The sequence below is a fragment of the Ambystoma mexicanum genome, chromosome 7q (genome assembly GCF_040938575.1).
Source record: "Ambystoma mexicanum isolate Mex_15411 chromosome 7q, UKY_AmexF1_1, whole genome shotgun sequence".
Taxonomy (NCBI): Eukaryota; Metazoa; Chordata; class Amphibia; order Caudata; family Ambystomatidae; genus Ambystoma; species Ambystoma mexicanum.
The window spans coordinates 473282670-473301098 of record NC_090941.1 but is presented as its reverse complement, the minus strand read 5'-3'; the positions used below and the strand labels follow the sequence as shown (position 1 = coordinate 473301098).

The following is an 18429-nucleotide window of genomic DNA, read 5'->3' as shown; positions in this document are numbered from 1 at the left end:
CAATTGTTTAATACATTTGGCGAGGGGGTGGAATTACCCCTTCGATGGAGGAGGCTAAAATTTCCCTCATCCACAAAGCAGGGGAGGAGCCGGAGGAATGTACTTCCTACCGCCCCATCGCCCTTATAAACACAGAGGCAAACATTTTCACCCAAATTCTGGTGAAGTGCTTGGAAAAGCATCTACCCTTTTTGATCGACCAGGACCAGGCAGGTTTGTTGTGGGGAGACAAACCACAGATAATATCAGAAGGGTGGCCCACTTGGTGGAGAAATCGCATAAGACGACCACTCTGGCGATCCTTTTGGCGCTTGACGCCGAAAAGGCGATTGATCGGGTGGAGTGGTCGTTCTTATTCCAGGTGATGGAAAAGATGGGCCTGGGAACAGGGTTTATAAAAATTATAAAAATCCCACATCGCGGATCCTAGTGAACGGGGAGATGTCTCAGCCATTTAGATTGGAGCGGGGGACGATGCAGGGGTGCCCCCTATCCCCTTTACTTTATCCAAATATTTGGAACCACTTCCCCTGGCCATACGTGAGGCGGTGGAGATTCAGGGAATACCATTGGGGGGGGGGCAGCATAAAGTAGCGGCTTTCGTCGATGACATGTTGCTCACGAACCCAAAGGACTCCATCAGGGCGAGCATAGAACTACTGACCAAATTTGGTGAGCGTTATGGTTTACGAGTCAATTTTCAGAAGTCTTGAGCTTATGAACTTGTCCCTAGGGAAGCAAGGGGAGCAAGAGACGAAAGAGACGAGGGCGATTTCCCCGTTCAAGTGGAGCCCCTCCGGGCTGCGTTACCTGCGAGTCAGGATCACACCCTCTCTGGCGGGCTGGTATGGGGCAAACTATGAGCCCATGTTATTGACAATCAAAATAGACTTAAGGAGATGGGGCGCTCTAAGACTATCCTGGTTGGGAAGGGGTGCTGTCCTCAAAATGGTGGTTCTCTCCCGGGTACTGTATCTTTTCCAAGCCATCCCCCTGCCGGTCCCGGAAAGCTTCTTCAATAGACTAGATAAGGCGGCCAAAGAGTTCATCTGGGAGGGCAAGAGGCCACGTCTGTCCAGGCGGCTGTTAGTGGCTTCCAGAGGAAGGGGGGGGCTTGGCATTTCCTGACTTTCGCCGCTATCATGAAGCAGCACAACTAAGGGTAATCAGGGAATGGTTTTCAGAGGCCTGTCTTAAGCACTGGGTAAAAATAGACAGAGCTGTAGCTCGGCACCATTTGGGGGGAAGTACTGTGGCTCCCGCGTAGACTGAGGCCATCCCACCTATACTTGAGTGCGATTACGAAGGGAGTGGTGGATAATTGGGGCAGGGCAGTGGAGAAGCGGGGGATCACAACCTTCCCGTCCGCGTTCACCCAAATGTTCGATAATGGGGACTTCATGCGAGTGCTGGAGAGAGGGGCATTTCTACAGTGGGAGAGAGGGGGCTGTAGAACCTTGAGGGACATGTTTAGTGGTGAAAGGGTGAAAACGTTTGAGGAATGCAAGCAGGAGTATGGGGTGAGTGAACGGGAGAGACATCGATACTTCCAGGTTAGGCATTGGGTAATGTCTGGGGAAATAAGGAAGGCTGCGACTCGGAACCTCACACAATTTGAACATCTTCTCATCACCCATGAGGGGTCCAAAGGGCTAATCTCGGACCTGTATAGACAACTACAGTATGCATGCCCAGAAACCACTTGGGCATACATGAGGGATTGGCAACAGCAGCCAGGGGTCAGTATGGGACAAGAGGACTGGGAGAGGCTTTGGAAGATGATCCCAAAGGTGGCAAGGGCGATCCAGCTGCAAAAGGCTCGGTATAAATATTTGTATGGTTGGCGCTATACTCCGGCTCGCCTACACGCGATGTACCCGGCAACCGAGGAGAAATGTTGGAGGAAGTGGGCTCAGCAACCCACATATGGTGGGATTGTCCCATTATTAGGCCTTTCTGGAGTGATGTTGCGCAGGCCCTCTCCCAGTCACTGGGGGATGGGCAATCAGGACCCATGTGAGATTCTACTGGGAAAGAGAGGGTTGGGGGGCGAAGAGGAGCGGAAAGGTAGAACCAAGGCTAAAGTTACTTTCACGTTGGCCGCGATGGCCCTCATCGCCCAGAGGTGGTGGGGCCCCACAGTCCCAACAGAGCAAGAGTTTGATGCTGGTTTCTTGTTTTGTGTTCTCTTCTTTTCCTTTCTCCTGTCTTTGATTATTATGATGAAAATAATAAAAAGAAGTTTAAAAAAAAAAGGTTGCATCCTAGACTGGATAGCAGACCTCAACTGCTAGATCATGGGTAGCACTAGCAGCCCATATCCGTGTTCTGACCACCGCATAGTACACTTCACTATCTCCCCCATCGGGCACACCACACCTGCCGCACTCTCGCTGCACCCTACATTGGCTGTAGCCCCATAAGCCTCACTAAGGAACATATTGTGCCCCTGCTTAGCACACTCTTACCCCAACCAACTCATTCCACAGATCCTAATGCACTCGCTCACCTGTATTTTATAACACCAACTGCATCCATTGATGCTATGCCCCATTAATGCCATGCAAATCCAAACCATCAGTACATAGAAACTCTTGGTTTACTCCAGACCTTCAAGAGCTTTGTGTAAAAAAAAGAACGGCTTACAGAAGCCAAATGGAAAAGTCACCTACACAAGCTAAGAAGCTGGTGTTCACCACAGCAGCCAATCACTATAAACAAGCCATCCATCTTGCTAATTCAACCACTTATAATACCCAAATTACCAATGCTAAATCCAGCACCCGAGAGATCTGTGCCATCCTAAGGGAACTTGAAACCCCTTCCAACCTCCCTGTCACCATCACTAAAGATGAACTATGGTGCACTAACTTTCAAAACGCTATGCTTGCCAGAATCAACCTAAAGAGCAATCCTTCTTCATCTGTCTCCAATGCCCCCCACCACCCTCTAACCAATCAGCAAGACCTGCCCATGTTCCGCTTCACTAATATCTCTGAAAACCATCTTAAGAGGTATGAAACCCTCAAGATGTAAAGGTGGCATCTGCCCTGCGGCCCTCATCAAGGACTGCTCTGAGGTCCTGGAGCCCCTCATCTCCTCCTTTATCAATGCCTCCTTTTCTAATGCATAGAACCCACCTGCCTCAAGGAAGCCTGGTTACACCCTCTCATTAAACAACTCCTACTCAACCCCACGATTCCAACAAATTATCATCCCATCACAACGGTCCCTTCCCTGCTGAAAATACTAGACGGAACAGCCTATCTGCAAATTCAGCATTATCTAGAAACCAATCAAATCCTGGGTATGTGCCATTTGGGGTTCCGCCGAGGCCATAGGACTGAATCAACTCTACATGACCAAAAGATCCAGCTTGATGAGATTAGGGATGAGGGCAAGCCTGCCCTACTGCTACTCCTTGATCTATTGGCTGCATTTGACCTGGTGGACCACAAGATCCTTTGCCATCACCTAATATCTGAAGCAAACTTCTCACTGGAGGGCACAATGTGAATCGCCTCCTTCCTGGGTGAACGATCCATTAAAGTATTTGCTGAGAACGCCAGTGCCCCCCCCGGCGCCCATCACTTGCGGTGTACCACAAGGGTCCTGTGTATCCCCATCCCTGTACAATATCTCTACAAAACCGCTATTCGTCCTTCCAGACTCTATCGGCATATTCTACACAAACTGTACTGATGACACACACATGTTGCTCCCCTCACCAGCAACTACCATGACGACGACTCCTCTCTAAACTCTGTCTACATGACCATTCGGGCTTGGATGGCTAAACACCTTCTGTGCCTGAACAACGAAAAGACAGAGATCCTCTTGCTGGGCCCCTCAGCGGTGATCAAGAAGCTTGATGCTCAATACTCCTCCAACATCGATGGCATCCCGATCCCTGTCTCACCTTCAGGGAAGTCACTAGAAGTCTATCCGGATGCTACGCTCTCACTCACACTGCGACTGAATGTCATTGCCTCGTCTGCCGCCTACACCACTAAACTAATAAATGCATCCAGACCGTTCTTATTCCCAGACAGCTGCCTTAAAATTGCCTGAGCTACCATTGGATCAAAGCTCGACTATTGTAATGCACTCTTTGCAGGAACCTCTGAGCATAACATCCGAAAGATTCAGATATTTCAGAATAATGCACTTCTAGCAGCCCTGAACATCCCCAAACTGGAGCACATCACCTCAGCTAGGAGAAAGGCCCACTGGCGCCCCATTCAGAAGCGGATCCTATTCAAAACACTGTTAATCACTCACAGGTGCCTCTCCGATGATGCCCCCCATCTATCACAGAAGATAACTAAAGTTAACTCCTCCAGACCAACGAGATCGGCCTATGCCCACTGTCTCGTCAGGCCCAATTTAAATGGGCTAATGCTGGAGGCTTGAGCTTCCCAACCATCGCAGCCAAACAATGGAACCTACCCCCTCCTACCATGCGAGCTGAAGCTTCCTACTGGACCTTCCAGAAATCTCTAAAAACATTACTATTAGCCTCAATGTTGATCCTGTAACATGATATACTGATTGCCTGTATATGCTCTGTCTTTACGAGTAACTGGTTATGTAACAGTGTCTTGATGCCTCAGGGCAGGGCTTAGTGCGTTTTATACATGGAAAAATAAATATTGACCAATCTTAATCAGCCCAACAAAACTGGGGGCATGTATGCTTCATCGTAAGACAAGGCATATTTAGAGATATAGAAAGGTGACATTCACAACACAGTTGTTAAGGCAGCCATCAGCTCTATTTTTAAACAAAGTGGAGGGTGTAACGCTCATAACTTTTTTATTGGTTCAAGGAATTGAAACTAATAGATCTATTGATAACTACTCAAAACGTGGCACTTGTTCACAAGAGAAGGCTATACCTATTATAAAGGCACAAATGTATTTGGAACAGATAATGGGTGCAACATCAATTTAAGGAAGAATGTGACATCTTATCATTACAAGCTCTCATCTAATAGAAAGTAGCTGCTATTTTACTGATCCCATCCTTTTGATACATTAAGTTAGCAGGCACCACAAATTCTGTTTTTAAGATACTATTTAGATATTGACTCTTACTGCTTCTCATGCTACAGTGGAGGCCCAGCATTCTTCCATTTCAGCAGTATTATGGGAATAGCATTATATTAAAATGCTCGTAAATGTTAGAAGCAACCAGCTCTTCACCTGGGGAATCAAAGAATATAATGTATGGCATGGGATATTGTATGTACCCTTTTCTTATTTAAAAACCTAGAGACATCTGTCTGATAAGTGCAATTCAATTAATGCAAAAGAAAATATGGTACAAGTCATCCCCAGTCACTGTACATCATGCTCAGCAAACCAACAAACTATGATGGTATCTGTTAGGTTCTGCATGAGTGTAACACTTAAACAATACTTTCTATACGTGTACAAGCTAATAAGAAGGGATCAACAACTCCCCTATCTCAGAGCGTCATTGATCTTCTCATGTCGTTCCCAGTCTGCAGGCCACGTTGCCAGAAGCCAGACGCACAAAAAGGTCACGTACAGAAGTTCAATATGCAGTACGTTGGCCTCCAGGTACACAGCCACGAGACAACTGAAGAAGACAGCAGGAGCCACAGCAGGTAAGTGGGGGCCGTGGGAGAATTTCTAGCTGTCTGCACGCACCTCTGGGTAGAAACTACATTACCCACAACCCCTGTAGTCCTTGCGCCTATGTTCTACTAAACCTGGCGCAAACGCGCCAGCGCGAAAGCATCAAGCCAGTCTGTGCCGGTCCGTGGTGCTCGGGGTCTGCAGGGACACTCTCTTGTTGTGTGACTCATCCTGGTAAGTACCATGAGCTCAACTAGTATCCTGGCTTTAATTGCCAAGGAAAGAGCAGACTCGGAACAGAGGACAGCTATTCTTTTAGAAGAGGCCTCTTATATCTCCGGTCATAACATCGACATGTGTGCGGTTACAGAAACCTGGAATCACATTGCTGCTGGACCTACTCTAGCCATGGCCATACCTTATGGCTATAATATTTTCTGCGAAGACAGACAGGAAGGTATAGGTGGTGGAGTTGCAATCATTTTCAGAAACTCTCTGAATGTTTGGAGATTGGATGTCAGGATTATCACTAACTATGATACCCTCCACATAAAAGTAGGCCTGCATGCTGAGAGTACTCTGAATATTGTTCTTGTATACCATCCTCCCGCTGTTACGAAAGATTTGACTAATGATCCATCTGACCAGATTTTAACTTTCTTAAAACCCTCTACTAAAGTTTTACTTCTCTGGGATTTTAACTATTGGTTACATGACAACAAAGATTCGCAAGCCAAAACATTAGATAAGGCTCTTACTAATCTGGGCTTCCTCCAATTCTTCAAGGTTCTCACGCATGTAAAAGGTAACACACTTGACTGGTTGTCAGGACATAATGTTATTCCTATTAACCAAACAGTCAGTCCCTGCCTCTGGTCCGACCATGCTTTTATTGACTTTGAAATTATCACCGAAAAGAAAGTCATAAAAAGGAAGCATATTACCAACTTAGTTCGGGGGAGAGACCTGAAAAAGTTGACCCTTGAAGCTTTGGACCCATTGATCCGGCCGTAACAGGAAAAACTGACGGAGGAAAGCTCAGTAAATAATATCACCAATATGTATCAAGATACTATGCAGAAAGGAGTTGACACCCTAGCACCCCTACGAAATATGAAGGTGACACATAGAGCAACCAATTTATGGTTTTCCTCTGCACTACAAGACCTAAAAAGTATTAAGACTTATATTAAGCTCTATATAAGTGGAAAAGTTCCTTGACAGATCATGACAAAGAATTATATAACTCACATGTAAAACGCTATAAAAAGGCTGTCACTTTGGCTAAAAAAAGCCTATTTAGATGATCGCATAAATAAAGCACAGTCTAAAGCTGAGGAACTTTGTAAAGTCTTTAAAGAGCTGGAAACAACTAAAAACATTGAGGCAGATACGATTATTGGAGATACCAACTGGTGCAACCTAGTCCAAGAGGCCATGGATGCCAAACTTAATAAAATTAAAAATGGCATCCTTTTAGCAAATAAGAGTTCTACAGAAAAGACCCCGATATAGTCAGCCCTCGATATAAGGAATGGAAACCAGAAGAGTTGTTTTCATTTAAATCTATTGACGAAGCTGAACTTACTTTGATTATAGAAAAACTCAAGATATGATATGATAGTTTATTTATAACACGCTTAATACCAAGAGGTTTCTAAGCGCAGACCCGGGGATCGAACCTGTGTTGCTCTGTGTCGTCTTGCTTCCAAGGCGAGCATGTTGCCACTGAGCTATCCTCCCCATCAAATTTGAATGGGGCTATATGCCCTTCATTAGCCATTAAGGCATGCTCTGCTTCCTTGATCACCACTCTTTGCTGGTTTGTCAATGCGTCATTCAGAGACTGCTGCGTGCCAGTTTGTATCAAGAATTCATGGATCACTCCGCTTTTGAGGAAGCCCAGCTTAACTTCATGTGATCCATTGAACTACCGCCCTACCTCAAATTCCCCCTTTTTGTTAAAATTCCTGGATAGGGTGGTATACGCGCAAATGCTCGCTCACATGAGATCCCACTGTATCTTAAATCAGAGACAATCTGGTTTTAGAGAGAGACATGGGACGGAGACGGCATTGATGGATTTAAAATCAGACTTCTCTGTCACATAGATCAAGGAAATACAAGCACGCTTATGCTCTTGGACCTATCTGCCGCCTTCGACTTGGTGGACCACTCATTGCTGGTCACCAGGTTGGAGGAGGTAGCTGGCTTTTCCATCTCAGCAGCACAATGGGTCAAATCCTTTTTGGGGGACGTCACTGGAGAATGAGTAGTACTTTGACCGATGCTACTTCCATGGAACTAATTTAGGGGGTGCCGCAAGGCGCTTGCCTTTCCCCCTTATTTTACACATTTTCACAGTTCCATTGTTGGGCTTTCTGGATATCAATGGCATCGAATTTGCAATCTATGCAGATGATACTCAGTGCATCATACCCCTCACTGGTATTTTTCTGAAGATTAACTGAATATCAGTGGGATATATGGCCTTATCAGTGACTGGATGGCTGATAATGGCATAACACTCAATGTAAAACAGAGTTGCTGCTCGTGGGAACTGAAACTAAAACTTGCAAAATGGAAAATGGGTATTCTCAAGTACATATTGATGGGTGTACCATTGTTGTTAAAAAGAAGGTTAAGACACTAGTGGTGTATCTGGACTGTAACTTGAATATGAAGGCATAGGTTAACAGTCTAGTCGCCTCCGCAGCCTATTACATCAAACTCTTGTCCCACGCACGTCCCTTTCTATCTAGAACAAGCCGAGAAATCTTGGCTCGTGCCCTCATGTGATGGAGATTAGATTACCTTAGCAGCCTACTGACTGGTTTACCCAGCTGTGAGATCAAGAGATTCCAAGTAATGCAGAATAATGCAGTGAGAGTTATTGTTGATCATAGCAGAAGGGATCATGGTTACCAATTAGGGAGAGGATTCGGTTCCGTTTTATGGTGATTACACATAATTGTCTGAAAAATGGTGAGCCAACATACCTTAACACTGAACTGGTATTAAAAACCAGTAATTACAATCTAAGATCTAACAATCGCTCACTACTAAAAGTTCCCGCCTGCAGGCTATCACAGGTAAAAACTGGAGGCTTTTATGCTGTAGCACCAGCATCCTGGAACGGTTTTCCCCAGAACCTGAGAGAAATTACCTCCACCATGGTCTTCAGAAAGGGATTAAAAACTCAACACCTCTCTGATGGTTAACGCTGCTCATATTTTGTCTTCTTACGGCTCCCGAGTGTCTGTATTATGTTCTCAATGTGTAGCACCCTTAAGCCTCTGGGTCAATGGCCACACTATATACATTTATTAAAGTAAAGTAAAGAGTCATGAAGCAGGTGAGGGATGCGGGGGGAGGGGGAGCAGGGGAGGACCCCCATAAAAAGTACCCGGAAAAGGCTACGGAAACACAAGGCCGACCTTGCGGAAGCAGCCTTCATGAGCTGGATTCTGCTAAGTCAGTCTTTTCCCGCAGCATTCGGATCCCAATCCTTCTCGTATTTACTCTCACTTGGGACATAGTTCTCCTTTTTTCAGACTAGGTTCCACTTTCACACCCTTAACTTTGAAGAACATTTGACAATATTTTCCTGTCACAAACCACTTGTCACTTGTCCTTTGATTTGTAACTTTTTGCCCATTCTTTTTTCATTCTTATATTGCTGTGGTACATCTGGTAATAACCACCCCAAGTGATCACCCGAAAGTAGCTCCTTTTTGTTTTCCTATTTTAATGTGCCAAAGAACAGTGTTCCTTAGATAATTTTGAGGCCAACTCTTCAATTTACTCATGCATTAACTAATAACTAGGGAGTAATCATTCCATGCTTGCACATTTCTGTCTGATACAAATAAATACTTGTGTACCAATGAAGGAGTTTTGATGAATAGCTCTACAGTTTGAAGTTAAATGTATAGACCTGTGGGCAAAACTATGTGGATTACTTTGGATGAGACTAATAGAAGCATTTGTGAAAATGTGCACCAAGTTGTACATACCAGCATTCCAGCATTTTCTGTGCCTGGATCTTCTTTTCTTCGGAAGCGGTGTGAAACTGCCTCACCTCGGCTCTGCTGAATCCCAGCTCGTTGGCTACGATGGTCCATTCAAACCCCATCTGACTGCCCAATTCTTGTACTGATTTCAGATTAATGACTGCATCCTAGTTTGCGAAGACCACAATAATTGGAAAACGTTAAAGCACCAAGCCAACACAAAGAATGTGCAGTAATCGTATAATGAATTTTCAGCGGCAAATGCACGTGATTGTAGAAATAATAAAAGCACTAATGTGGGCACATGAAAATAGGAAGAGTTTACTTGAGGACGCAAAACCTGAAACGAGCCCCTTTTTTCCAACTGTTTTATTCTTAAAGTGTGAGCCTCAACATCAGTCTGACACCAGAACAAACCAGAATTAAAAATATGATTGTTGTGGCATTAACACTCTGTTCCAAGGGGTGGAACGGGCGGGCAACGGCCCAGCAGCCTAAGTTAATGGCCGAAGTGGAGCAAGGGCAGTTAATGAGGGCTCTGGGCCATCACCCCATTGCAGCTCTTGTAACGGGGTGTTAATGCCATTAGCAAGAGAAGAGGGGGAAGGGTGGACTCTAGAATTGAACACTCCTGTGCTAAACTCGGTTTTTAGTTAGTTGGTTTTGATAGTTTTGTCACAGGTGGAAAGAGGTGAACCCAACACCTCTTATAAAGAAATAGCTGAAAAGGTCCTGGTTACCTTGCAATGGAAGGAAGGTTTTATGCTCGATACAGCACAGCATACCTGACGGACTACGTTAGCAGCCTTGAACTGCTGCAAGACCCAACCTTGATGAAACTTGCCACACGGCACCCACTGAACCACTGAACTACCTGGGTTATTAAACCCTTTGAGCCTATCTACCCAACCTGCCTTGAGAAGGACCCTCAGGGGTCGAAACACGTGTCGGCTGACCACCTTTTAGACTATGGGCCTCATCACGAGTTTGGCGGTAATGCAGCGGTTTTCCCGTCGAACGTAAATAGCGCCAACGCCAAGCCCCCGGCGGATAATCTGCCAAATCAGGAGTTTTCTTACACGCGCGCCGGGACATGGCGTTAGCGCAAATAGCGCGCAACGGGTAGAACCCTTAAATCCGGCGCACCATGCGCTACCGCCACATCGCGCTAATAGCGCGCGCCATGAGCGCGCGGGAAACGCGTCACCGTCGGAACGGGAAACAAAGCGGCGGCCCTCTTGGAAATCACAATCCGTCGATATCACAGCCCCTGGAAGCCATCCACCCCATTTAACAACAAAACATGTCACAGGAGCGCACTAGGGCAAGACTGCCCTGGACAGGGTGCGAAAGCCCAAATTCAGCGACCAGGAGCTGGCTGTACTGGTGGAGGAGGCCGAGATACATCATGAAGAGCTGCAGCAGCGCAAAACCAGTGGCCAGCGCAGAGCACAGATTTGGCGCAACATCAGCCAAAGAGTCACTGCTGTGGGGTGCGTGCCCGGGATGGGGAGGATTGCCGCAAGCGCCTCAATGACCTGCGTGTGAGAGTCCGCGGCATCCTCTCACAGCACAGGAGTGCAAGCAGGGGCACTGGAGGAGGACCACCACCACCCCCACCCAAACTCACACCTTGGGAGGAGAAGATGAGTGCCCTGATTGACATCGGCACCATCGAGGGAATTGGTGGAGCGGAGGCAGGCAATGGCATTGATCCAACTGCAGGTGAGTCCCACCCGAATGAATGCAACTGAAAGTACCACACATGCCTACCCTGAGTGAATGAATGTGAAGAAATGTGTGTGAGGAACTGCAGACACCCATAAGTGAGCCCTACATCCATTGAACCGTAGTGCTGCCTAGACGACCCTGCACGTGCAGTGCATCAATGTAAGGGGCAGGGGATAGACATCCATAGCCATGGGAAAGCAACGTAGAGTTTGAGTGTGCAGGAATACACCCCCAAGACCCTGAGCGCAGTGCACCCCAACCACGCATGCAATCTTGTCACACAAACATTCCCAATCAGTGTACCTCCATACTCACTCACACCAAGCACCACATGGCGACTGAACAAAATGCAAGTTGAATGCATGATTGATACTGTCTTAAATCCCGCTTGATAGCATGAACTGCATGACACTAATGTAGGTAGCCTTGAACTCAAACCACACCCTATGTTCCCCACAGGCACACAGCAAATCCAACGAGATGAAGATGATGGGGAGGAGGCCACACCATCACGTAGCCCAAGGCAGCAAGCCTCCACCAGCACCACCACCCCCACAAGGAAGGGAGCCGACGCAGGCCACCACCCACTTCACCACAACGCAGCCCTACCAGACCGCAGCAGCACCCACATGCCTGCAGGGAGTCCACGGCCAGCTCACCCCAAGCCACCAGGCATAGACCAAATGCAGAGGGACTGACCTGTGGATCGAAGCCCGACGTGGGAGAGACACTTCCACGTGCGCATCATGCAGGAGGACTGCATTCACCCGGAAGCAGTGACGCAGAAGGGATAGTCACACCACAGGGGACCCCAAGGCCAGGCACACAGCAAGCACAAAGCTCACATGTGCATGTGCATCGTGTCCGCACACCACAGCCAGACAAGGACACGCCATCATTTAGCAGCCCTGAAGACCGGCACTCAGAGCCTGGCAGCCCAATCCCAGCCGGCGACATGTCCCCAAGCAGCCCCCACCACCCAACAGCGCACAAGTGGCAGGCCGGCACCTGCCACACCAGGGGTGCCCTTCATCACAGGGGCAACAGTGATGGGCCGACTGGACGTGATTGAGGCTAAACAGGCCAAAGTAGAATCAATGGCCAAGGTGCACAGCCGGCACATCAAGGCTATCAGTGCATCCATACGCCATGGATGCAAGTACATAGCGCGTGACAATGCGCCCACATGCAGAGTTGTAGAGCAATGTACCGCTGCCCTGACAGGGTTTGGACAAAGGGTGAGGGAGTTGTGCGAGGCAGTGTCAGCACTTGTTGAGCAGACAAGGGAAACAACCTCATCCGACAGCACATGCAGGCAACCGGGTCAGACCCTTCAACCTCAACCACACCCACGGAGGGATCCCTTGAGCCATCTCCTAGGCGCCGGTCTATGCGCCACCTGAGGTCACACACACCAGAGGGGCCCGGACAAGGAAAGCGCCCCCGACAATCCTAGTCGTACATGGCATTGTTGTGGGTGCCCTGATAAGAAACATGCACCTACCTGCACTGTTGTGGGTCGTTCACTGGGGGGAGAGGGGTATTGTGTGCTGGGTGTTCACTGGGGGGAGGAGGGATTGTGTGCTGGGTGTTCACTGGGGGGCGGGGGGATTGTGTGCTGGGTGTTCACTGGGGGAGGGGGGATTGTGTGCTGGGTGTTCAATAGGGGGAGGGGGTTTGTTGCACTGAGAATAAATCACGTTTCAAAAATCACAAAGCATGGACAGTAGTGATTGTGAAAAAGTGCTATTTAATGTTGAAGTGAAATTTGTTAAATGTAGCCGTCACCCAATCAATCTCTGTCTGGCCAACCTCCCCTCCCTCAGCCCAACCCTTTGTGCACGTACAACACCTTCAGGCACGTCATCGCCCTCATTCCCATCCTCAGGTGGCTGCACATGAGCATCAGGGGCAGTGGCACATTTCTGCGACAGCAGATGTTGTGCAGCATAGCACATGTCAGTACAATTTTGCCAACTTTTTCTGGTGCATACATCAATGCCCCTCCCGTGCGGTCGAGGCACCGGAAGCGTGCCTTCAGCAGTCCAAATGCCCTCTCCACGCAGATCCGTGTACGAGCATGGGCACGGTTGTATGCCCGCTCCGCTGCCATGTGTGGATGATGCACAGGGGTCATGAGCCACGTGTACTGGGGATATCCAGAATCACCTGCAGGGGAGAGAAAGCCGGTATGGGGACAAGGTAAGTTCAGTGGGTGTACAGAGCTCAGTCATCAGTGTCATTTTGGCATAATTGTCATTAGGTCAATAACATTGTGGAGTGTGCTGTGCTACGAGCAGCATTGAATCAATGAGGTACTCTCAACTTGGTACGCCTCTGTTTCAGAATGTAAATGTACTCATTCACTTGTCACTGGGTAAGGGGGCACTTCCATCTACTTCTGCATGAGAGAAGTGGCTGCCTCATGTGTCATTGCCATTCCCTTTGGCTGCAGTTGCATTTGCTGGTTGTCACTATTCTGTACTGTTCTCCATGCATTTCCTTGGCCATTCTGGGGACAGGGTTTGTGGGATGTACATTGCCATTACTCAGTCTGCTTATGTGTGGTGCATTTGTGGATGTGGCGACTTATGTGTTACATTTGCATGACTGTCGGGTGGGCAGGGTGGGATGTCTGCACTGTGTCAGTGTTGGGAGCCATAGTGCTACTCACACAGGAGGCTTTGTGGTGGTAGGCCTTCCATATGTCACTGTGCTTCCACATGTCTTTTACATCCTGAATGGGTGTGTTCTGCTGTGTTGGACATGTCCAAGGTTTCTCGTGCAAGGTGCTCGATTGGGAATGCTGCAGTAATGGTGCTGCCTATTGAAATTCAGGGATTTCATTGTGTGTGACCAGCCCCATCCGTTGTGGATTAACATGCATTATGGTATACATTTCTACTCACCCAGCAGCCATGTGTTTTGCCCTCTGTGCCTTTCCATGTACGCTGGCAGGGTACTGTTGCACAGGACCATGGAGTCGTGGGTGGATCCTGGATAGCGGGCACAGCAGTGGCTGAAGGTGAGGTGAGGCCCACATGTCATCTGCACATTAAGGGAATGGTACTGTTTCCGGTTTCTATAGGCTACCTCATGTGCCTGGGGTGGTACGAGTGCTACATGTGTGCCGTCCAGGGCTGCTATTACATTCGGGACTTGGGCAATGGCATGGAATTGACCCTTCAGCTGGTTCACCTGTGCCTATGTGGCTGGCAATGCGATGTGCTCATTCACATGATTCAAGAGTACACCCAGCTCCTGTCCCAGCATGGCACTGAATGTGGATGTGGACTGGGCCATTCCATGCATCATGGCAACGGTGTGTTGGTAGCTGCCAGTCCCAAGGAATTGTAGCACACACACATAAGCTTCACTAGCGGAGGTACTCCTGTGCTGATGGCTATGCGGCTGCCGATGTCAGCCTGGAATGTGTCCAGCAACTGGGTGAAGATTGCCCTGTCCAGCCGATATTCAGTCACCAACTGACCATCAGTCATGGCCCAGGGTGTTGGCCTGACCCTGGGGATGGCTGGCCGCCTTGCTGGTGCTGCTCTCTCCTCCTCCTTCTCCTCATCCCCACCACCCTCTACGCCCCCAGGGCCCTAGCCTGGTTGGCTGGCCTCTGTAGCTCCAGGCGCAGCAGGTAGAAGTCCACATCAAGGCTCCCGGCTCCAAATGGCAGCATGGTGTTGGGGAGGGTGTGTTGTGCATGGGTGGGTCCTAAGTAGGCCTCTGAATTGCATTGGTTTCACCTGGGCCCTTATTGCTGTGGCCTGTGTTCTTTTACCTCCAGCTTTTTGCTGGGGGTATTTTCGGCGGATTATCTGCCGCTTTTCTGGCGCTAATTGCGCCTACGCCGGACTCGTGATTATAAATGTTTTAGCGCGAATGGTTACTGGCGCTTTTACAGCCGACGCTTGTACAGCCGGCTGTACTTGCGCCGGCTGTAATGGCGCCGGTGGTATTTGGACTCGTGAATCGACGGACCCTTAAAATTGGCACTGATAGCGTTGCCTCCGATTTTAAGGGTTACCACCCAACTCGTGATGAGGCCCTATGTCTACACTACGGACAATAAAGAAACACAGTTTGAAACACTGCATACAGCGTGAGAATCTTTTATTGATAAGATTCAACATAAAAACCTTCCATTGCAAGGTAACCAGGACCTTTTCCGCTAATGGCATTAGCACCCAGGGTTACCAAAGCGGTAACCCAGGGGGCCCGAACCTGATGACCTCTGTTTTGCTGGGGTTCAATTGCAGGGCGTTGGTGAACATCAAGGATTCAACCTTGCCTAGGTAATTAGCAAGATTGCCAAGATTAGAATTCAGCCCATTAACTTTGGCGTAGACTTGGGTATCATCAATGTAAGCATGGTAACCAAGATCATGTTTAATGAAAATCTCAAACAATGGTCTAATGTAGATGCTAAAGAGCACAGAGGAGCCAGAGGGCACCCCACAAACCACATGGGGTACCTCACAAACCATCTTTTGCATTTTGGACACTGACAGAAGTCTGCAGGTGTCCAGACTAAAGTAAGGGGACACACTTCATGCCAGTTGACTGGGCGGGGGGCACCATTTTGGGGAGCTCCTGTGCCTACTCTCTGCCATTGCAGGTGGTGTCCCCACCATGTAGGATCAGTATTGGCTGCATGGCTTGGACAACTCTATGCAGCTTCCCAAAGAGGGAGACTGGGCACAAATAGAGTCCAGGACGATAATAAAGTTCTAGGGTATGTAAGAGAATCTTGGCCCATAGCCATGCACAGTGGCTGCAAAGAGCCACCTGCCCTAAACTAGAGTTTTCTGCAGCTCTGAATCCAGGAACTTCCTGCATCCAAACTCCTTCCCCACCCTGGGCGACCTACACAGTCCTCACACAGAGGTCCAGACATAGTGGTGTCTATATTTTCCCCAACCTGTGAAATGGTGACCTTCCACAGAGGTGTAACCCATCCTATAACAACCCTATCTTTTACCCAAACATTCTATGTTAGTGCTCCCTTCAGATCGCTTAAAAGAGAGGAAAAATAAATGTAATGCAAATGTTGTCTTACATAGTTCCCTTCTACCAATATGGTTGGCCTTGCTTCACATGGCTCCATAAGAAAGGAGGGCAGGGTGTGTTATTTGGATAGCGGGAAGGTAAATGCAGAAACCTTTGGTACTGATGGAAGCAGGTCGGACGTACCCATCACTTGTGTATAAATATGAAAATCTCTATGTTCTGTGTGGTTGGTACAGACCTAGCAGGCCAGCCATATGGGTAGCCCCCGGATTGTGGAGCGTAAAATTTAACAGCATGGTTATTGATAGAAGATGGATAGGGTCTGTATATGTTAAGTGCACTAGATTTAGGAGGTCGTATTTAGGCATGTGGGAGGTGTAAGGATGCAAGATTTTAGGAGTGAGCAGCTAGATGAGGAATGAGAGAGGTGAGGGGGTGAGGTGTTGTCACTTACTGGCTCTTGATAGTAGATGTCACAGAGATTAAATGTGCGGACCAATGTCACGAAGCAGAGGTTCATGAGTCAGATTGGTATAGAAAATACTTAGCTGCACAACATTAGGGATGTTATGGAGACATTGGTCGAGTTTGACCATAGATTAAATTATGAATACCTGTGCCCAGATTATCTAAACGTTGCACGTGTGCTAAAAATATTGAGCACATGAATTTAGCAACAACGTTGCTGATTGTGTAACAGCAAATGAAGCACACCGGTTTCATTAGGGAAAAAATGCGGCAGATTTTTTAAGTATATTTGCTGTATAACATAGAGAAATACAGTAAACACATTTCTTTTCATGTTTTGCAGCAAACATAATACAAAGAAGTCTCATTAATTTTTGCCCCAGTGTAAAATGTGTATATAATACAGATTGGGACAAAACCTGTTTGCTCAATTCTGTATTACCACATCTGCAAAACAGGGGTCAGTCAAATTATCTAACTTTGCCCATGTACAAAAATGGAGCAAACAAATTTACCACCAGTTTTGTTGCCTGTATAATAGGCAATTATGTAACAGGTTTTGCCCAAATCTACAATCGAATCATATTGTTAAAAGAAAAAAATAAACTGAACTTTTTTACTATTTCTGCTGCATAACATACATAGAAATGCAAACACGTTTCTTTTTATGTTAATTGACAAATATAGTACAAAAACATTTCTGATTCATGTTTGCTCTAGTACAAACCTTTTTTAGACAACATCTATTAGGACAAAACCTGTTTAAACCTAGTTTAATGTTACCTTTGTAACTTACCAGCTTTATTTTGTTTTTGTTTTGTCCCTGGTCTGTGTCCCGCTTTGTTGACACCCTTATGAAATGGCTTGGTACCTTTTCTCATTCTTGTGCTATTGTACAGAGACCCTTCCAGGGAACGCCTTTGCCATCTGTAAATGTGTTTTTGCAGTCGTTTCTGATACAAATTGACACCAATTTTCTTCAAATAAACACAAAGGGCCTCATTAGGACCCAGGCGGTAAGGGGTTTACGGCGGCGTAAACAGCGCCGACCCTTACCGCCTGATTCCGAGGTCCCTTAGCACCATGGTGCTAAGGGACCTTGTTGTTAATTACGCCACCGTAATTTACGGTGGCGTAATTAACGCCTTCCCCACTCCCATTATGCCCTATGGGCCAAAAATGGGAATGGGGAAGGGTAAATGGGTTAAATGGGGACTTACCGCCCCACTCACCTCGGAATGGGGCGGTAAGTCCGCCAACCACCATGGCGTAAACATAGTTTATGCCATGGTGGTAAAGGTACGACCCAGGCGGTAACTTACCGCCTCGGTCGTAATGAGGCCCAAAATATATACAGATACCACCATGTGGTAAAATACACTTTGCCCTTCTGATGAAGCTGCCAGTGAACACTTTCCATTTTGAGTATCTTCGGTGTCCGCAAAAGGCAATGCACTGCCAGCGAGTCTTGGATCTATTCTGTTGTAATCAGTGTCTGGTACTGAGAACCCACCTTTCAATAAAAAACATAGTGCTTTTTTCAGGTAGTTCAACTGCGTGGGATGGGGGGGATTTTATCACATGATTAACATCTG

At 47.4% G+C, this 18429-nt stretch overlaps 1 protein-coding gene across 2 annotated transcripts in view; it reads right to left on the bottom strand.

Annotated features, from left to right (window-relative positions):
- Nucleotides 1–18429, bottom strand: part of LOC138528518 (THO complex subunit 1-like) — a 198421-nt gene that overhangs the window by 80008 nt on the left and 99984 nt on the right. For both annotated transcript variants that reach the window (XM_069640249.1, XM_069640250.1), the window contains exon 3: nucleotides 9620–9783. In XM_069640249.1, the coding sequence (XP_069496350.1) occupies nucleotides 9620–9783 (164 nt within the window). The remainder of the gene's footprint in view (nucleotides 1–9619; nucleotides 9784–18429) is intronic.